Source organism: Serpula lacrymans, assembly GCF_000218685.1.
Source record: "Serpula lacrymans var. lacrymans S7.9 unplaced genomic scaffold SERLAscaffold_13, whole genome shotgun sequence".
In the NCBI taxonomy this organism is placed as follows: domain Eukaryota; kingdom Fungi; phylum Basidiomycota; class Agaricomycetes; order Boletales; family Serpulaceae; genus Serpula; species Serpula lacrymans.
The window spans coordinates 383063-403989 of record NW_006763302.1 but is presented as its reverse complement, the minus strand read 5'-3'; the positions used below and the strand labels follow the sequence as shown (position 1 = coordinate 403989).

At 45.8% G+C, this 20927-nt stretch overlaps 9 protein-coding genes across 9 annotated transcripts; 2 read left to right on the top strand and 7 right to left on the bottom strand.

Annotated features, from left to right (window-relative positions):
• Nucleotides 1-351: 351 nt before the first annotated feature.
• On the bottom strand, nt 352-2117 carry SERLADRAFT_476873 (uncharacterized protein; the record flags this gene model as incomplete). The annotated part of the gene is made up of 6 exons (XM_007322473.1): nt 352-525; nt 585-971; nt 1045-1109; nt 1163-1350; nt 1414-1568; nt 1625-2117. The coding sequence occupies 6 exons, from the start codon at nt 1769-1771 to the stop codon at nt 421-423; spliced, it is 1047 nt and encodes a 348-aa protein (XP_007322535.1).
• Nucleotides 2118-2616: 499 nt separating this feature from the next.
• On the top strand, nt 2617-3179 carry SERLADRAFT_399531 (uncharacterized protein; the record flags this gene model as incomplete). The annotated part of the gene is made up of 2 exons (XM_007322472.1): nt 2617-3080; nt 3155-3179. The coding sequence occupies one exon, from the start codon at nt 2662-2664 to the stop codon at nt 2920-2922; it is 261 nt and encodes an 86-aa protein (XP_007322534.1).
• A 646-nt stretch (nt 3180-3825) lies between these two features.
• On the bottom strand, nt 3826-4482 carry SERLADRAFT_441908 (uncharacterized protein; the record flags this gene model as incomplete). Its single annotated transcript, XM_007322471.1, has 4 exons — nt 3826-3918; nt 3968-4004; nt 4057-4138; nt 4200-4482. 4 exons carry the CDS (start codon nt 4480-4482, stop codon nt 3826-3828), a joined length of 495 nt encoding a protein of 164 aa, XP_007322533.1.
• A 5742-nt stretch (nt 4483-10224) lies between these two features.
• SERLADRAFT_476867 (uncharacterized protein) lies at nt 10225-11516 on the top strand (the record flags this gene model as incomplete). Its single annotated transcript, XM_007322470.1, has 1 exon — nt 10225-11516. One exon carries the CDS (start codon nt 10525-10527, stop codon nt 10945-10947), a length of 423 nt encoding a protein of 140 aa, XP_007322532.1.
• Nucleotides 11517-13632: 2116 nt separating this feature from the next.
• Nucleotides 13633-15857, bottom strand: cyc7 (putative terpene cyclase; the record flags this gene model as incomplete). The annotated part of the gene is made up of 7 exons (XM_007322469.1): nt 13633-13883; nt 13951-14431; nt 14491-14779; nt 14839-15013; nt 15070-15108; nt 15165-15749; nt 15800-15857. 5 exons carry the CDS (start codon nt 15343-15345, stop codon nt 14108-14110), a joined length of 1008 nt encoding a protein of 335 aa, XP_007322531.1.
• Nucleotides 15858-16385: 528 nt separating this feature from the next.
• On the bottom strand, nt 16386-17017 carry SERLADRAFT_452649 (uncharacterized protein; the record flags this gene model as incomplete). The annotated part of the gene is made up of 2 exons (XM_007322468.1): nt 16386-16795; nt 16856-17017. 2 exons carry the CDS (start codon nt 16871-16873, stop codon nt 16472-16474), a joined length of 342 nt encoding a protein of 113 aa, XP_007322530.1.
• Nucleotides 17018-17210: 193 nt separating this feature from the next.
• SERLADRAFT_476859 (uncharacterized protein) lies at nt 17211-17874 on the bottom strand (the record flags this gene model as incomplete). The annotated part of the gene is given in 4 exon segments (XM_007322467.1): nt 17211-17372; nt 17428-17466; nt 17523-17844; nt 17858-17874. Coding segments are annotated over 3 exon segments (384 nt in total), but the record flags the coding sequence as incomplete, so codon positions are not given.
• Nucleotides 17875-18259: 385 nt separating this feature from the next.
• Nucleotides 18260-19131, bottom strand: SERLADRAFT_476858 (uncharacterized protein; the record flags this gene model as incomplete). Its single annotated transcript, XM_007322466.1, has 4 exons — nt 18260-18448; nt 18521-18718; nt 18788-18952; nt 19006-19131. 2 exons carry the CDS (start codon nt 19129-19131, stop codon nt 18821-18823), a joined length of 258 nt encoding a protein of 85 aa, XP_007322528.1.
• Nucleotides 19132-20274: 1143 nt separating this feature from the next.
• SERLADRAFT_399517 (uncharacterized protein) lies at nt 20275-20588 on the bottom strand (the record flags this gene model as incomplete). Its single annotated transcript, XM_007322465.1, has 3 exons — nt 20275-20331; nt 20381-20475; nt 20544-20588. Coding segments are annotated over 3 exons (197 nt in total), but the record flags the coding sequence as incomplete, so codon positions are not given.
• Nucleotides 20589-20927: the final 339 nt, after the last annotated feature.

Here is a 20927-nt window from a genome sequence, read left to right as displayed (position 1 = left end):
TTTGGGCTTAGGCTTGAGAGACAGTCGACGAGTGGAGATCTGGCGATAAACAGCGAGATGCAATCGATCACCCCGATCTCAGATCTCGTTCTCACCCAATCCGACCGTCGGAGTGGCGGATCTCCAATCTCGTCCGTCACGTGTGGCCCAAAACACCGGTCGTCTCTTCCCGATCGGGACATATCCTCCCATCGTTTCCCATGCCTTCTCTTCATTTTCCTTGTCTTGTTCCTTTTCCCATCGTTTCTCTCCTCCGTCGCATCTTCCGACTTGACACACTGCTCCATTTTCATAAGACCTATCTCAGCCACTTGCCTCCTTGTCTTTATCTCTGACCTTGCAATACAATATCATCCGTCACAGCAACTGTTTTTTATTTCATCCAACTCCCAATGTACTTGTTACCAGTATGCCCCTCTCTCAAGGCCGCATCGGTGCAAGCCATGCCTCAGCAGCCTCAAACTGGTCAATCAGCTCACGCAGAACTGCCCCCTCTGAGTGGAGTAGCCGCATGCCCGTAAGCGCCTGTACAATACACGTCTCGTCAGTACCGTGAATCCTATAAGTGTCGCGAAGTGCCCTACAATATCCCAGAATCGGAACCCTCGTTCAACTTCCTGTTTTGGCATCTTTACCCCCGGGAACGTGTCTTCGCAGATTTCGAGAGCCAACGCTTTCGCCTCCCTAACCCCCTCCGCATTTGGGTCTCGAACTCGTGTTCCATTGTTGATATGGGTCAGGGCGTCGAGGTACACCTTGGCCAGAACTCCAAATCCCGTGTTAACCTCAGATTGGAAAGGCAGTGACAGCGTAATATCCAGCAGATCATCCCGAGCTCGGCGCGCGTCTGACCGCAACAGCATGTTCAGAGACGTCACCTCCAACAGTGTCCGCAGTGCACGCGTCAGCGACCGTACAAACGAGTTGAACACTAGCAGTTCACGGGATAGTGGCGCAGACCATGGTTGTGGCTAGGCAACAACACAACCCACATCATAAATGACACGACACCTATTTTTGATGTCACACATATAACTAGCTCACCTTGAAATTTAGAGGCACGATGCTCAGCACTCTCATGACCAACAGCATGCACGATTTCTCATCATCTATCGATAGTCAGCCATCAATCGGATGTAGCCGCGTGAGAGAACGCACGCACCGGTACCGAAACTGGGCCCACCACTGAAGGCTCGGCCTGACCATAGATGGCCGTGCATAACACCTGCCCTAACTAGCTCCAGGAACAAATATAGAGGGTCCTGGAACTTGTCGTTCAGTCGAGCTTGTTTAATAGCTGTGTACATAGCTCGCGCTAACGGTGAGTGGGTGTGAGAGTTCAGTAGGAACCTGTCAAGCAATAAAGCCATTTTAGGTCATGTTAGACTGTTGCAAACAACCAAAGCTGCATACCCTCTTAGTTCAAGGAATCGCCAGATAACATTAGCTACAACTTCATCCTTCTTCTCCAGGTGTCCCAACGGCAGACCGGACTTTCCTTTTGTACGCTGTGCCAACTTGTCACTTGCAGTTGCTCCCAAACAAAGAGCAAAATCAATTGTGGAAGACTACAGCAAATGCTATAAGCCAAATAAAGCTTTGGGAAGCAAGGAACGCGACTCACGTTCTGTCTCCTAAGTTCTTCTTCGACGATTGCGTAACTAACGTTCCAGCCAGCCACTCTCTCTGCGAGCTGGACAGTCTGTACCGAATTGTGTTGGACGGCCTTCTGACTATGAGGCGCGGGAGGCTCAAACCAGAAAGATCCCATGATTTTCCTATTGTTCCAGAAGACATGAGAGACGCTGCTAATCAACGCTAGTGCCGTGGCACGCGGCCCGGTCTGGCCATCCGTAATCACTTCCTTCACAAAGCGTTTATATTCAGTCGTCTCTCCGTTGTCTAACGGAGGAGGTTCAACAATCTGGCCACTAGTCAACCAAACCAACGCCTGCGGCCCGAGTAGTCCTCGAGAGAGGTAGAAATAGATTTCATCGGGAAGTCGGTGCGTGAATATTTCGTGGAGGTCTGACGGTATATCCGCTGCAGTCGGATGGTGGGGATGGTGATTCGGATGACCGTGAGTAGGAGGGGTGGTGATAACGAGGGGTAGTGGCATCACAGTTCCCTCGGACGACAGGATAAGAGAATACTTGATCATTGAACGTGTACGGGCATACTGATCGGAATATTGATTGCTCTTGACCATGGGATGGTCGGCGAATGCGGATACGGCTGCATGACCTGATTTGTAGTACTTGACCATATCCACGGTGGCTTTTAGAGCTTGGTCGTGCGTGGTAGGCGGGAATGGAGAAGAATGATCGAAACCGACTAGTATGCCGATGTCCAAAAATTGGTCTTCGTTCACCCCGAGGTCGCTTAAAATGGTGCGCTTCGAAGTGAAGGAAAAAGACGGCGCCGCAGCAGATAAGTCCAAGGAGGTTATCAGTTTATCAACTCCAGGATATAGTAACGTATCGGTTGGCCCAAAGATAGCATGAATGTATGATTTAGGGTGGCGTTGCAAGTATATCAGCTGTTTGAAAGTAAAACATTGAATACTGGTTGGAAAAAATAGTTCGAGTAGGAACGAATGCACAAGAAGAGACTTACTTGAGCCCAAGCAACATAAGGAGCAATAATAAACTCCACATTCCTATGCCTAAAAATTCTCAGTACCATCCTCCACAAATCCCATTGCGCCAGTCCGTTCCTTCCCTCGAAAAGTTTAGTCGCCGCGTCTTCCTGACCGGCCTCGTATTTTGCCCAGGCCTGATTCCTGTCTCTGCACGCCTCATTGTGTTCCATATGCTGATACTGCTTCCAGCGCTTGTTGGGGAGAAGTCCAGGGAATACAAACACAGGCTTAATTCGCAGTTTTTCAAGGGCGCGAAGATCAGATTCGATGCGCTGTGTTAGCGCCAACGGGAGTCCACCTGTTGCTGCAAGCAGGGGCTCCCTGGACGGTGGGTTTTCAGTCAATAGCTTGAGGTAGTAAGAGGCATCGATTCCCAGTCGAGAGTCCGACAAAACAGAAAGAGGAAGAGTTTGCAAGTGCTTCCGCTCGGAGAGGTAGTCTACAAGACGACATTGTCAGTCTCCAAAGTAGGCAAACACGTACCTAACGAAGGCAAGGAGAAATGCAACGTACTTTCGAGATATTTAACAGGCATTACAAAACAATGAGCTCGCTGGTCAAAGCCCTTGGCTGGATTGAACAACTTGCAGGCAACAGCAAGGCAACCAACTTTTCGATTACGTAAGGCAGTAAACAAACGCGTCTCTGGCACAGCCTTCAAAATGTTTAACTGTACCTGCAGACGGTTCTACCAGTGTATAGCGCTCAGCGCTCAGCTAGCTTAACACAAGTTACTGTCTTGTAATCATTATCTGTAAAACTCTCTGGGGAAAAAATCCGTATTCCAATGTAGGTCATTTCTAGGTCGTTTTCTGGTTCATGTTTCATGTAAATCATGTGGTGAGTGTGCTCAAAATACTGCTGTTGCATTGCCCTAACAGCTCATCAGGAACAAAACGCATTGTATTTACATTGCACACGTTGACGTATCAAGTTTCTTGTTCCCCTGATATGAACACCATCCGGGAGCCTTATTAGCTTGAAAATTTCGGAGAAACGCCTGACCACGTGCATGTGTTCATGTTTCTATGTTTCCTTTAAGTCTCAGGCCGATCCATCGTGCATTTGTCGCTTTGGCGTTTTACCAGATATCGAAATCATATCTACAGATCCAAGGCAAAAGCGCTGCATCATATCATATCGAAAATTCTTTTTTACTCCGCATAAAAAGAAAGTACTTGAATCTATCTTCTTGGCTCAGCGCTCAGCTCCGATAAATACTGTACATGGTAAGCCTTGGCGTTTGCTGTTCTCATCAGAGCTTGTCCTGGCATTTTCTGGACACCATCGTCACCTCAAGCTCATCTGTGCCGCATGTCTTCTCACGTCAAGCGCAGAATTTGCGGGGTACTGCAACGTGTTCCTATCAAGCTGATTAATCAGCTTCCGATGCAGATGGATATACTTGGACATACTTCGAGAGGTACTGGAAGGCATGGAGAAGCTTCATGACCTCTCTCTCAAACCCATAACCTGGCACCCTGCGACCCTTTGTGCCTGCCAGCAGCAGAAGTATTTATCAGATTAATTGCTTTCAGACCACACAGCCTCATCGAACTCAAATCTTTCAATATTTTCTCACTGGTGCTCTCCTCGTGTTCCTCCCAACTGAGTAGAACCAAATCCGTGATACCTCTGGAGTGGTACTTGTTTAGGTATTTTGTACGTGGAAAGGCTAACAGCGGTATCAGATGGTGGGGGCAGCATGTCGGTTGCAAACAGGCATCAAGTTGCCGTGTCTCCTGCCGTTTGGTCTTCTTCCCTGAGAACTCAATATCAGAGTTCGCGAAGACCCAAAAAACTTCTATCACAGACTTCATGTCCTTATCAGATAAATCCATGACTTCCTGAGAGCGCTTACCCACACTCGCAACATTCCACACCACCAAGCAAAAAGCTGAAGCACTGCCGCATACCTCCATCAAACCCATGCCCATCGCAACAGCGTTCACAGAAGTCTTTCGTCATGGTACATTCGCAACTTTCTCCCGAGTTGTTAGGTGAAATAACACGGATACTCGGTCCACCCTCGTGTTACTATGTCGGTCAGCTGTACTGTCTTGCCAATCATCATTCCTCATTCCCTGTGCGAACGGATGTCAACACTTGGTATTGTACTCACGATACTAGCGGCTCTACAGTCCGAATGCAGATACAGCTTCTCATTCTAGGTATAGCTTGTCGTATTACGGTACCGATACTGGCACACCCAGCATAGGTCTCACGCTCACCGTTGCATATTGCCAAGACATCAGATGTTTTACCTGTTGGCGCAGTTATCGACCAAGGGTGTCTGATATTCCACGTTCAGTGCCATTGTAAGTAAGAAATTCTGTGAGCGTCAGTTCATTCAGCGTGCTAGTTCGATTGTTTTCTCACCACGGTGCATAGTGATGGTTGAATTTAGTTGACCCATGATGAAAAGTTTCAGAGCCTGCCATCGATCTCACTATTTTGCTGTACATCACAGTTTGGGGTAAGGTTACAGGAAAAGTCTAGGTTACAAACACAGTTGTCAACAGACTACAGTCAACTATGAACCGACGCTGCGGTCAAGGTACGTGCCGCCGTCAAGCATACCATCGTCTCAAGTGCCGCCATCTCACGAGTATACGCGATTTAATGGTAATGTATCCGGTATGATACAGTGACATAATGCAGGGGCAACTGAGCGCCTCATATCTGATAACTGTTGTTGAGTTATGCCTTCACGCCAATGATTATCTGATTAATGGTTACGGAAAGCACACGAGAACAGCCCTTCGCTCCAACCAAAGGACAAGAGATTTCAGTTCAGTCCTGACCAGGGACATCTAACAATCCAAGTGTAGCGAGACACTGATAGACATGTAAATTAAAAAACCATTGATCGATCGTTGTATAAAAACCTTGTGGATATATTGGCAGTAGGTTATTAACTTCACTAAGTTCTATGTAAGCATTTCCCCTGATAACTCCGTAACAATGACTAGAGTTCATACATGTGGAGACCATACAAGCCGGCTCCGAACCGACGAGACGACACAGGACCGGAGAGTTTATCAGACACCAGTAAGATCATGATGGTTCGTTGGCTCGTCGGGAAAGCACCATGATGTAGAAGCTGTTTCTTCGTGGCTACGTATGTCAGTGGAGCTTCAATAATACTATACGTCTCTAAATCAAGAGGCATTTTAAGACACGGGGACGTTGGAATTTTGAGCCTTTATTTCGCACGTGCGGGCACTCATACAGCAGGCGTATTTTTCTGAAAAACGATGTCACGGAAAACAACGAGGACGACACCCTGAGAGGTCACGCAATCCTGTCCAAGGCGGAAGCTGATACGTAAAACGACGGACTGGTTCCTGCACAAATCAGACAGTCGAGACACGAATTCTCTGGAGATAGGCGGATTGTGCGAGGGTACGGAGAGCATAATAGTTCCTCGGTTTCGAGAATTTACTGCCGAGTACCGACAGCCTGGAAGGTGACCTGCTAGAGAAGATGACTTCACGTCATCTGGCCTTCAATAGCGTACAAGAAACTGTACTCACGAAATCATCTCGTCGGTTTTTAAGACAGCATATAATATTGAAATCTTTATCAGATATAATAAACTCAACACTGGCCGAGTCAATGAGTGTCATTGATGATTGATGTGCGATAGCATGCGTAGTAGCAGCTCACAGGATGAAAACATTGGTTAATGTGAATGCATTCTTGATTGAATGATTGGCCTGGGACCTCTTAGCACCTTTTGAAGGCAGTGATTTAGGTAAGGTAGGTTATTAGGCCATAATATTATAATTGCGTGACATCGTGTCCGGTAGCCTTCCGCAATCTTGGAGTCTCCAATGTGGCCGCCAACGTCCAAGCTATATGAACATTAACATTGGTGTGTGCATTAGTTGTGACGTTAATGGAGGGGTATACCCTTGGAAAGCTTGTGATAACGATCTTCAATGCTTCGTATTGAAGTGCTCTTTTCCCTCAAATTTGCAATGTCTAGACAAGCAAGGAGATTTTAGCAGACCGATCAAAAAGTGTATAAGATACTACATGTGATAGATCACAAGGACATCCTGCGTCCTTACAAAATTCTTTTCCTGCCATGTAGAAGAAGTTGGGAAGTTTCTGGAATATATCAGAGAATATATCCAAAGTTGTGTATAATCAGGTGCCATCGATAAGTGTTGCAACCGGAAACAGAAAACACAGGACGAGGTACTTGCAACCGTTCAGATAGACGAAGTAGCCCGTGGGATTTTGACTCGTCATGACACTTGTAGCGATGTAGAGCATAAAACAAATTCACAGGACTCACTGATACAGGGGTAATCTTATCTGATATGCCGCTCTCACGCCCTCATGTAAAGTACGTGGTGGAACATTGCTATCGCCTGCATGAATGAGCTCTACTACTTGTGATGAAGTCAAAGTAGGGCGGAATATTACCGAGATAATTCACTTACCGTAAACGTAGTAATTACTAGCTAGGCACTTCTCTCTGCGGCACAATTAACTTACATCGATACGGCTCTGTATCACATGATCATCCCTGAACAGGTAAGTAACCAGTGTGTGAAGCTGTATTGAAGTTGTTCTGATTGGCCGATAATTTCATCTTCCCGTGACGCCGCACAATTATACTGAGAAAGGCAGGTACTGCATATATAAGCCACATATAGTTTAGGGGTATGTGTTGAGACCCACACAGCTGGATGCTATTCAAAAGCAAGTCGTGTTAACTTTGAGTAATTGTCGGCGACGTCCTTTTCGGGTGACCTTTTAATGCCCTGAGTGCTATAGCCGTGAAATCGACAGTCGAAAAATAAAAGTATTAGACCCTGATAGATATTAGCCAAGAGTAAGAAGCTCAGCGGCTGCATTCATTCCTTTGCCATATCGCGTGAAGCCATCCTGTTAGCAGTCCTCTGGCGTTTTACTTGCACTATTGGCACAAGCCTATCAAATGAAGTACGACCTTAGGCACTTTGCCTTGCAAGGTAATTGTCCACAAAGTCTGAATGGCTGAAATTTATTCCGTGTCTGTATTGACAGCGTATCCAAACAACAAGGAGTACGTCGCTTGTTGGTATTATCCGTCCAGCACCGCATGATGATAAACAAGGCGAAAAGACTGGACTAGGTGGATGATCACAGGGTTGCGATAACACGGATTTGCAGAGGTAACGGAGCTATAAAACTCCTTCAGATTAATGCCGATGCAAGGAAAAATAAATCCTCTTCACCTTAGATTTTAATTCTGATTGAGCGTTCTCTATACATGCACTCGAAAACCTGGACATGCTCACCTGCTTGATTTTGTGAGGCCAACGACGACTTAAGATCGACATGATGTACATGTGTGTTTCTGTGCAAATGCGGGGATGGTGAAGTATAAGCATTTCCGGCGATTGCGCAGCGTTGGCACGCACGACCGCTGTGACCTTTCGAAGTATCGACGAGGTTTGACTGATCGATGACCATTCTATATTCATCTGTGTCCCCTTTAAAATTAATTGGGAGGTGCTGCTTGAAAGCTGAGCGCTGAAATCCGGCGCTTCCCCTTGCGAGAAATATATCTGTAAAAAAGTGCCTAGCTTGAAAGATTACAAGACTGTGATGCGACATATGTACCTTGGATATTAGCTACCAAATGGTTTGTATGCTCGTAAAGTTCTTACAAGCGAAAGTACTGGACAAATGGTCCCGGGTGGACCGCTTGAGGAAAGGAAAGGAACGTCAAGACTTCCTAGCCGTGGCATGAAGCTTCAAATAACAGGAAGACAACGCGCGCCTGTGGAAAATAGAGGTTCAGCACAAGTTGCGTCCCGACCTAAGCACTTTATAGGTGTCGAAATCAGCCACTGTTGAGATAGCATGTATGACCCTGACGAGACTATCTAATCCTTGGCCTCCGATTATCTAGTTGGGGGTTGTGTTACCATTGTCGAACTAGAATACGAGGTAAATGAGGCAAATCATTTAAAAGGCACTATTTCGAGTTGCACGTTGTTGAGTATATCCTGTCGGAGTATGTGTTATATAGAGGATATTGACTCCATAAGTTCGAAGCAGCATACTTAGATAAATAATGTGAGTTCTGGTCAAAGGAGGTATTGAAATATCCGAAAACATACCTGGGAGAATGTAGAGGAGTCCAGTAGCACGAGAGTGGGAATTCTATTTCGAGGATGAGGCAAACTATTCAACAGTTTTAGCCTTTATTACTGATCAGGTGCAGGGTTGAAGGCGGCCAACTTCGTGTACAAGGTGATACTGGTACCATCGGTAAGGTAACTGTCCATCGTAATCAGGACAACCTGAGACCACAAATCAAGCTGTCCAACATGCGTATTGAGTACAGGCATATTAGATATTTGAACATACACTTCATCTTCAATGATCCAGCAGTACCAAGTGCTTTTTGAGCCTCGTTATCACGTATGGCAATGTCGTGATTTAACCATATCATCATGCAGCCTCGGCCGCTTATTTCAAGTCGCGCAGAAGGGGTTAATGCTTTAACGCTCGGAAATTGCAAATTATTCACATTTAGAGACACGTTTGATGAGCACTAAAAAGTGCAAGTTTGGCGTTGTCCTTCCTGTAACAAGTCGAAGAGCTTCACGTTTGACAGGCCTGGGTTTGCAATGCCGTCAGTATGTGCGCCGCGCCGTAAATCCCTCTCATGTATAGAATTGGGTTTGATCAGCTGGACACTTCCAAGACTAATACCAAGGACAAGACCAAGAACAAACAGTTCAGCAGTTCGCAAGGAAAGCATGCTAAGCTGAAGACAGGATGCTTGTGGCGGAACTGTGTGGATACTCGCATGACGGAGACAGACGGAACGAACAAGAACGGGATCGTCCGATGGCAAGTCCAATGCCGCCTCTGAAAGGCCTCTTGGACGTAACTGCAGACTTCTAGTCCCACCAAAATTACATTCTGAAAAGGTATTTACAGCTCTGGCACAACGGTACCGACCAAAAACATCCACCTGGGCTCTATTTTTGTGGCTTTAGCCAGCGTGCAAATTTGCACACGACCACTCACACGACCACCACAGCCAGATGGCAGCGACGACACCGACAATGAGCCCTATCGATAACATCTTCGATCTGGAAACTCTCAGTACAACAGCTCTCTCAATGGAAAGCAGACCGAAGCCTTCTCGCATAAAGAGCTGTCTCAAGACGCCGACGCCGCCTCGAAGTGCAAGTCCCACTCAGGGTGGGAAGAAGACCGTCGTTTTCAGCGACGAAGGCACTGAGGAGGTATATACTGCAGACGAGTGGGACAGGACTCCTGCAGAGGTCGCTCAGCGGTTGTCTTACCAGTTAGTCGTTTGTGTTGCTACTGCTTAACCGAACTAAGCTGAGCCTCATGGGGTACACAGGGATATCCTCGAGCTGAAGGAGATACAGCGCTCACTTCCAAAAGCAAACCAGCTGCCAGATCCGTTTTCAAATCGTCCTCACAGTCAATACCTTGCTAAAGTGCCCATTGGTCTTTTGCCACTTCTTCCTACATCTCCCGCCCCTCCTCGAGCCGCCCCGCCCCCACCTCCTTCGCAATCCCGTTTTGCCCGACCACCTTTTAGACCGTCCTTCCCATTCTTGCCTCTTCTGGACACTACAACCACATCGAACACAGACTCTACTGGGGATCACTTGGATGATTCCGACTGTGATACCTCCACCCCTTCGCTGACCAACGCCTCCCTTGATAGTCCGCCCCCGTCTCTTCCTTCACATTCGCCTTCACCGTCACCTGATGACATCGCACTCAATCTCGATATCGATGCCGATGTCGATTCGAGTTCTTTTGACTATTTTGATATTCCTCCCCGCGCGACGTATAATCCATACTCTCATAATCCCTTTGCGCGTCACATGATCCCTCAAAATCCCTATAGTCGCATGAAAGGTACCCATAAGTTACCCGCTGTCCCATCTCCGAACCTCCCAGCTCCATCGCCTCTGTCTCTTTATGAGCGTCCACCCGTCGGCGTCAAGTCAGGATTGCAGCGTGCGCCATTTCTTCCTCTTGCGGAGCCACCGGTTCCAGTAGCTACGATTACGAGGGAGGAGTCTGCGTTGCTGCCTAGTGATGATGTTCAGATAAATCCTTCCACACCCAAGTCTAGTGTCAATCAGTCACACCAATCACAAAAGCCATGTTCGATATCATCCACTACCTGCAAGCGTGACTTCACGCCATATTTCGCCTTTGAGCGCGAGCAACAAGAACGGGAGTCTGAACGAGAGCAAGGAATACCTCCGTCGTTATCAAGGACGACGAGAGTGCATGGGTAGAGTCGACATTGGAGAATGAGTGGCGGGGTTGGATATACAAGGGAGAGGAATAAGATGGCAGCAGAAAGGTCTAAGTGATCCAAACCTCCAGAAGTCAACAGTGATGAAGCGGACGCTCGATATGTGTTCATCGCATTTGTCGACTATTGAACGCATTTTTGCATTTAAATCCGCTGGCATTCTCACCTTCTCTTCATGGGTGTTCTTAGGTCAGCAAGCCTGTTTGTCGCTTGCATTGTAGCCTATTTATCCGCCTCTGTCCTGTTCTCGCCATATCTCTATATTTCCTACCATTGGCATCTCTATAAAAGTCCACTACCGCTATTACCTCCTCGGCAACTTTCGAACTTTATCTCTTCGTCGTGATTATCCTCTAGGCATATCTCCCGACATACTGCAGTACATCATCACCCACGTTCTTATTGATTCACTCACTTCTCATCATACCTTGTCTATCTCCTCGTTAGCGTTGTTGCCCACCCTATCGACACTTTTGATATCTTGTCTTATATTAGTATTGTTGTGACCTAGTCACTAGACGGTCGTATATATAATTGTATTCGGACTATTCGATGACGAGTGTCATTATTTTTTAGTATCGTACCGTATCATCTCTTCCGTCACGTTTCGCCTCTCCCGGCTTTCTGCGGACTTCGCGTTGAATTCAAGGGGTACGCACCGGCGAATTCCGAGACGTCAGGCTGGAGGGGGTCCTTTGAGGGTCTTATCTGGCTAACATGGGCCTTAACTAACTAACCTGGATGGGTAAAAATGTGAGTTGGAGGTTGACCATACATCATTTTGAGAATTCAAAGCCATACAATTACCAATAGCAGTAGCCTGTTGATATGTGCCACCAGTCCCTTCAGTGTTCTGAGCTGTGACTAGCTGTAAGTGTTAATTGATTATGTAATTTACACAGCGCAAGCAACAACCTGCAATTTGAGCGGACCTGTGAGTATATATTACCATATTAGGACGTTCCCACGGGGAGGGGGGGTGGTATACCGGTCCTTACCTGGCTAACCTAGCGTCGGGAATTTCCTGCTTGCGTACCGGTTGAATTCCAAACCAAACACTGAGGCTGATTCACCCTCGACATCATCGTTATCTCATTCTAAATGTCGTCATAGTCTGTCGCCGTCAAGCATATATAATGTAGTCGATGCCAATCACTGTGTGCCCCATGCCCATCGCCCACCATTCCCGCCGACGGACAAAACGACTGCCGTCGACCTGCGGGCGATGTCTTTCAACTATAAAAAGACATTCGGAATACCTCTGGTAACAAACTCAAGCTCAAGGTCATCATTTTCGACACGAGATGTCTTTTGCAAAACATGTGAAGGTCGTGACGCCTACGAGTATGCATATGTCTAGAGTTACTTCGCGCTCTTCACACGTCACTGGATCGGGAATTTGGAATATTGGCCCATCCGAAGGTCGAATTCTGGACGCAACATGAACTTGTTTGTACTGGTATCGAGGACGCGAGAATAATTTCCTTGCGGGTGCGGCTATAATCCTGTTTGCTATATCAAGAATGGTGAAATAACTTCACCAACAAGACTTGCTTTTTCCATCCTTTACTGGGTCGTCCAAGGCAGCATTTTTTCAGCGCGCTGGTAGGGGTGGTTTCAAAAAATGGGTCCGTCCTGCACACTAGGTGCCGATTTCTGATGCGCTCTCGACATCATTTCAAGATTCGTTCCCAGCAAGGCAAACAAATAAGTGGGCGCATCGATGCCTTGTGGAAGTCCTTCGAATGGCCCTATCACGTGGACAATTCGTGTTAAATGCCCCCCCCCTCCCTTTAGGTCTGTATGGTTTTAGTGAGGCCACTGTGACCAAACATTGAAACATTGAAACACACGCTGTCCACAGATCCCAACACTACCTAACACTATGAATTAGATTTAACGGCTTGTAACTGAGCACATTTGATTATAGCGCCCCTTTACCAGATACGCGAGTGCCGACTCATTGTGGAACACATGTATCATGACGAATGCGTAAATGAATAAAGAAAATACCCTCCGAAACACTCAGTTCTACCGCCTTTATTAAGTCACAATCCCACATCACAATCCTTCACCGAACAACCTCCTGTTACTACATCAGCAATAACTCAACAAAATTTCAAATGTCAATGAACAAGGCACTCACTATGCACAGCAAGTTTATTCGAGATATTGAAGTGGCCGGTAATATCAACAGCACAACAATCTGTTAGGCCCAATGCACCCGCAATCTATCCCATCATCTGCATAGCTCTCTGCTGGTGGAGTAGGTGTAGAAGCAGTTAAAACAGCCAACGCAGCCAAGGTGAGCAATAGACTTGAGATACATGTTTATATGGATGTGATACATGTTGATGGTTTGTAGCCCATGCCTTTATACCTCGTTGATTATCGGTGATACTTTGACAACATCTCCGACTTGGTTTATCTTTGTATCATCTACGGCCCTGCGGTTGCACTTAGAAATTTCCGACGGCTTGTTGCCTTCAACTTTGGTTACCTTGACTTTACAGTCAGCACTTTCCCTCGCTACTTCATATATGGACTAGACACACGCTTGTCTGTGGTCTGATGAACTGATGAACTGTTCGACGGTGGCCGCGTAAAGCATGCTACTTTTTTATCGCACCCATTTCCTCAAGAAAAAAATCTGTTTGATCAAGTGCCCGCCTGGCATAAGTTTTCTCTCCTTAGTCTCAAGCTAAATGCTTTAGATCGATGCTATCAATCGTCATCCTGTTAGAGATGCGTCATGCATAGTCGTAGTCATTTCATACAGGAAGACCACTGCCTTCATCTTTTCCTGAACCCCGATCTAGCCGCACTGACGAATAACCTAAATGTCAGAGGTGTTGACTATCAATTGATATCCTAATCATCTGCTTTGCGCACTTACTGTGGATTTTGAGTCTATGGGTGATTGTTAGTTTTTTTATGGTGTTCAAGGATTAATTCTCATCTATACTTGCCTCTTATCAAACAGTTCTAGCCGGGAGACTAAGACTTGAACACTCTTCTTTTAACTCCGATACGAGTTCTGTTGTAACACTAGCAAAGGCTTTGAGCAGTCGTACGTTCAAACATGGGATACATAAACTGATAAAGTGCTACATAGAATTTGCAGACGTAACGATATACTTCTATTCCTTGCGAAAGTATAGGTCTATCCATCGTTCTTTCTGTATATGTAGTCCATGCTTCCCGAAGTATCGTTCACTTTCAAAGCACCAGGTGTGTGTAGCTTTTACCCAATTTCCAATGCCCCAAATATACCATTCAACAACATCACTCTCACCAAGGACCTCCTTCATGATGTCGATGAACTCTTGCACGAGCATACTGTATCGTTGATCAATCCAATCCATGGCGCCATTGATGTCCACTTTCAAATCGTGCATGACGTTGGTGACGAGATTGTGAGCGTGATGCCCATCATCTCTCTCCTTAATGTAAGAAAACATGTCCTGCCATTATCATCAGCGATGAGAATATTGAAACTGGGCGTAGAATTTTGAAACCTCACTTGGTTAAGGATACTCATATCCGTGGCCAATTCTTCTAACTCCCTGATTCTATCGTCATCCATGAGCTTGTCATGGGAGCATATATCTGCATTCAATTCGATAAGAGCGAAGAAGGGCATCACTCCAACTGTCCCTCTGCGAACATGAAGGTAACCTTCAATGCCACGGATATTATCCATACGACGGTCTTCGGCTTCCTGAACGACAGCTTTTGTATATACATCCATGGTATCAATAAACCGCTCTTGACAGTGAGAAGAGGCAGTCGGGACTGCACGTGCCCACATTCTACAGATGATGATGTTAATGCGCGAGGTTATAATATAACAAAGTGGAAATAGCCGTACTGTCGAGCCATTTCACCGAGAATACACTCCCCTTTCGCTCGAGGCGTGAAAGGGTTCCGCAAGGCATCCATGATAATATCTCGCTGATATTGAACGCCGTTCTCATCCTCTAGATCGGAGTAATCGTCGAAGACAAATATGAAATTACAGACATCTGCGCATGTCCGTAGTCGTTCTATACACTTGCTTTGAGCAACGGAATGTGGTGGCGTGATAATAATAAAGACGGACCTTTATCGAAATGAGGATATACGAGGGCAGCAGCAAGGCCTTGCAGAGATGATATGAATTGTAGACTATAGAAGTTGACACTGTTGAGTACTCACTGAAGTCGCAGCGATTGAATGCTTTCTGTGTCCTTTCGTCGAAAGGTTTGAAGCTTTCCACCCATGCTGAGGACTCTGCTTTGACGGATTCATAAAAGGGGCTTATTTGACGAGTCCAAGGCCAGTTCGACATGGTATCGGGAAAACGAAAACGCTCGGAGTTGTAATGGGATGTAGACATTGCAGGCTAGGGATGTGGAAGTCAACTTGAACGATAGAAGAAAATTGACATCCTATTTGTACCAGTTCTGCTGCTCAAAATTAGCTGGCAGGTGCAAAAAGAGTGACGTTTTAATATTAACCGACGGCGACTCTTCCAACCGCACCGATAGTCGCGGTTGTACCTTGGCGAAGTACTGTAAAGGAAGTGTCATATCTAACGGAAGTACTTATATCCAAAGGCTGAGTCCAGTAATGTTTGACGGCTTGGTATGAGATGAACATGCACTGCTTGGTTTTGAAACCGGATGATCTAAAGCAGCGAAACCTAAGAGAAAATCCTAATCCATTTTTGGCGTGCAGCGCCCTTGAACTAGTACGAACTCATGTGCGCCTCCGGTGCGTTCAGCGTCAACATAGGCAAACCTGTGATCCTTCAGCTATCAAGGTGCGACTCAAAGCAAGCTGATACTCACGAAGGAGATGGAATATCAGTGCTTGAACATCGGACGTAGGGGAAACGCTAACCGGGAGATATACAGTCATAAGGTATAAATGTAGTTGGTGCGATGTCCCGGGATAGGCAATCAAAGTCTGACGAGAACCACAGGCGCGCTGGATATGTTCATGTTCCGACTGCAAGCGCTCATCAAGTCACTCTCGACTCCTTGACAAGCACACCCGGCCTGTATGCTTCGCAACCCCCCTGTGTGTCGAAGCGGCTCGTCTTCTTACACTGGTTTGAATATTTTTGATATGCCGTGCGAGGGAGAAGATAGCATTGTACCTGTAAGCCCTGGGCAATTCCTTTAAGGACCGCCTCTGTCATTTTAGTATATGGCCGCTCAACAGGAGCGCCAGAGCAGAAAGAAGATAAGAAAGCGATCAGTGGCGGAATCCTCCGCTAATATCAGTAATTCACTTACCGCGGCACTATCGGAGCCCTAATAGGCTTGGCATCTAGTTACAGGCATCTATTCTGCTAGCTTACTAGTATCGTATATGCATTATACTCCAGAGATTTATTTTACAATCAACAAATGCGTTTACACAATATCTCATGATATGGGATAAGCATGGAGGGTCCTCGGGCCCTATCTAATTGATATGGTAAAATACAAGGAATCATTAAAGTTATGTTAATAATGTTACTCCTTGCGGAAGTACAGGTCTATCCAACGATCTTGTTGAATCTCTAATCCCCGCTTCCCGAAGTAACGCTCGCTCTCGTAAAACCAGGAAATGGTGCCTCTAACCAGATTGCCAATGCCCCAGATATACCAATCTAATTCCTTGTCCAAGTCAAGGATCTCCTTCTTCGTTGTAAGGAATTGCTGAATAATATGGTCATTCCGCTGCTCGATCCAACACATCGCACCATGAATATCGACATTCATTTCGTACATGACGTTGGTCACAAGATTATGGGCATGATGTCCGTCATCCCTTTCTTTGATATAAGAAACCATATCCTGTTTCGAAGATGGCGAGTCATGAGCGATTTCAGCTGTTTCTATGGTGTAGATACTCACGTTGTTAAGAATTATCATATCAGCTGCCAGTTCCTCCAATTCTTGAATTTTCTCATTGACAACCAATTTGTCGTGAGAATGGATATCAGAGTTCAACTCGAAGAGGGCGAAAAATGGCTTCACTCCAACCGTCCCCCTACGAACTTCGAGGAAGCCGTCAATGCCACGAATGTTATCCACGCGTCTGTCTTCTGCCTCTTGAATGGTGGCGGTCATATAAACTTCCATGGTCTCCTTGAAGCGCGCCTGACTGTGAGGAGATGCTGTAGGGATTGCACGTGCCCACATTCTGCAATCAAACTGTTGAGTGTATATATCCAGACTATGGTATTTCGAACTTACTGGCGGGCCATTTCCCCTAAGACGCACTCTCCCTTTGGTCTTGGGGTGAATGGGTTCCGTAGAGCGTCCATAATCATATCACGCTGCTTTTGAACACCATGCTCGTCTTCCAGGTCAGAGTAGTCGTCAAAGGCAAAGATGAAGTTGCAGACATCTGCGCATGTCCGAAGACGTTCTACACGATGGCCAGTGAGTGTTTAGGAAGCTACTAAGCAGTGAGGAAAACTTACCTTTATCGAAGTGGGGATAAATGAGAGATGCGCAGAGATCTATGAAGTAAGCAGCCTTAGCTACAGTAAAGCGAATCACAGGTGAATATACCCACTGAAATCACAACGATAGAATGCTCGTTGGGCCTTTTCGTTGAACGGCTTGAAACTCTCTACCCACGCAGATGATTCCGCTTTCACCTCTTCATAGAACGGGTTCAAACGGCGTTCAAAAGGCCAATTGGCCAAGGTGTCTGGGAAGCGGAATCGCTCTGTAGTTGAAGTTTTCAGGTCAGACATTGTACGAGGAGGATGGAGCAAGTGAGTAGAGAGTAGATGATAGGAAGATGGGAGGTAAGTGGTGAGTGTGACTCGACCTTTATACTGTCTGGTGGCCAGCTATCCGACCATTCCAGCTATTATTCCAGCTTGAAGTGTGCCGGACAGCCTTACTCTCGATGTAACCCACCCGGTCAATGGAGCGATGTTCAGCAGGTTTCAATGACTTTAATGACTTGCAGCTATTTTAGGGAATCATAACCAATCTCGGGGTCGGGTATATTATTTTTCCAGTACTCAATTGAAATGGGAATAGAGAGGCTTATGTATTGACGCTCATAGTACTTGCTGTTTGGTTCACCGTGACTTCGCTTGAAATAATTTCGACATAATTCTGCATCTGACTTGTCTAATCTTCGAGTTTTGGAGGCCAGTAAGGTTTACTTGGGCCTGTCTAAGGCTTCTTATTCCATCAAGGTTATGCAGTTCGAGGCGCGTACATACTGCCCCTGAGATGTACTAAGCTGGATCAACTGTTTCTGAGTGAAAAGGACGTGTTTACACCACCTATCTACACCTTTTCAAAGAAAGAAGCAGTATACTGAATTTTAAAGCTGAGCAGCATAACATCCAAATAGAACATCCATGGCGATAGGTTACTAGAAAATTTTCAACTGTGACAATGACTTTTCGGCGCTTGAATGGTTCGGGCTCTGCTGAAAGAGTCACAGAAATGCAGCCGTGAGGTTGCACTGGAATACGACTATGCAGGCAACCGATGCACATGGAACTTAACTCTCATTTTAGTGGGATGACATGAAATAGTACCACTTACCCTGAACAAGTGCCAGTGATATGTGCGCCAATCTCTCTGTCAAATTTCACTCAAGAGATTTGGGGTACTAGCAGATGTACAACGGCGTTGTCTACTTCATGAGATTCTCTTTCTTACTGAATTAATCGCAGTGCTCGCGTCTTCTCCGGTGAACTTTCAGTTTTCGATCAACTTTCCACGTCCGAGCACCGCGTGTGTCTGAAGAAGGAATGTATACTCAGATGTGTTTTCTACATCTAAATTGTACTTGTGAGTAAATTGACTCACTTCCTGTATCGCTTGGTAAATGTTGATTCCTTATCATGCTTGAAAAGCCTTGGAGGTTAGCAGAGTGTGATAAAAGTGTCTCAAGATAATTGAAACTTGACTGGGAAACAACGTCAACGCGTCAACATTAAGGCCGGAATGCCACGGACCGCCGGCTAGCGAGTTCTTTACATCATGATATCGATGATTTGCATCAACTTTGCATCCAAATTCGTGACCCGGACGCCGGGATCATATCTTTCCATCACAGCCTCAGGCTTGCACGATTTGTCTCGATTGCGATTATTATCTCCAGCCCGCTTTTGGCCAATCCTGTCATTGGTGAAGTTCGAAATGTACAGCATGGAGTGTCCATGAGGCCATCTTCAACTGTTCCGACCTACCGATGTCATTCCTTCACAGCCAGTAGCCCGCTACAGCATCCTCGGGTCAATCGCAATCGACGTCAGAGTTGTAGCAAGGTATCGTTACCTGGATCAAATCTCCAATCATACCGGACATATACTTCTATAGGTAGCAGTGAGTCTACTCGGATTGCAGTCGGAGGGAATGATAAGTACATCGATTCAAGCAAATCGATGAAGCATCACGTAAATTTAGATCTCTTTCGAAGTGTGATGGGACTCGTGAAAAATTTTCAATACATCCCCAAACGTTGCCAAGGAATCTCTGTCAAATACTAGCAATGCTGCGCAGCGGATGTATACGTGACTTGGAACAGCGAAAATGTTTGAAAGCTGACCGGAACCGTAACAGTTTTGGGTTTTATTAAATTATTCGGAGGTGTTGAATGATAGCTATTGCAATTGCCTCGGACTAGAATTTGTTAGGCTGGGATGGAAAACCTCCATGTTTATTCTCGCCTTCCTGAGGAAATTATACCAACGTCTGTAAAGCATGAAAACGGGGATCAAGAACTTGACGAACTTGAATGCATCTCATGAATTCTTTTCACGAGTAATTTGATATGCTGGAGGAAATATGCATGTATTTCCGCAACACAATTATGCCTTCACAGCCTTATGCACCTCGGGCAGGACCCTGATCACCGACCAAAGGCCTCTTGGGGGCCTTAATTGTCGAAGGAAGTGGGGCCTTGAGGCCTGAAACCCAGTCGGAAACGACAATATTTAGGCCGATAGAAAATGATTGTCACCGAATATATCATTCTGTATCTATCTAAATACCAGAATGACCCTTTCAATCCTTAGAATATTATTGTCAGCTATTGTAGAATATTTACACTGAATATATTGTTTTGAATCATTGTCTTTCTTTGATTTCAGGACCATTCAGACTCAAAACAATTGAAAACGAAAGCTATTGATTTATTGGGAAGCATCAAAAACAAATGAAAACGAAACACAACAAATTACTAGTCTCCCTTGCTTACCTAATTCAATATATGATGAGTTGATATCTTGTAAATAAGGTCTGCACCAAAGTAAGACCATTTGGCGTGAACCCCCCTTCGGTGCCAATAAAACGAATATTGAGCTCTTTTGCACCTTGATTTTAAGCTCAGTCGCTCCGATTGAATATAGCTGAGCATCACAGTAAAGGCTAGCTATTGCTTCAACCAGCGTAACTCACCACTTAGCCTTTGTGTGAATCGGTAGAGTTGATAGTGAAGCTCTCAGATGACGAACAATGCTAGCTTCAAATTTTTCTTCCATCCCAAACAGATGCTGAGCCATTGAGATAGTGAAACTGTCAGCCACTCCAATTAAAACGCCGCTACGAATTGTAGACACACCCGAACCAAAACATGGGCAAAAAGAAATGGGATATTCAGAGTCATATAGGTCCAAGGTGCTACATAAATTATCGTAGTTGTGATACAATAGTAGGGATCATGTACATAACATTTGTTCTCTACAGTAGCTGTTTCAGCTGAAATCTTTATGTGCTTTTTCCTGGTGTGACTAGCCACAAAATGCCGAGTTCAAGCCGAATGTGCCGCTCATGGTGCCTTCTCTATTACTACCGAAGCGGGGGTTCCTGCCAAAGGTCCTTACTTCGGACCAGACTACCCGCATGCCACCGTTAAATCGAGCAGACCTTATTAACAGATCGACTATCATTGATATTGATATTGAATTAGGTCAGCAAGGGAGACTAGATGATACCCTCTGAGGCC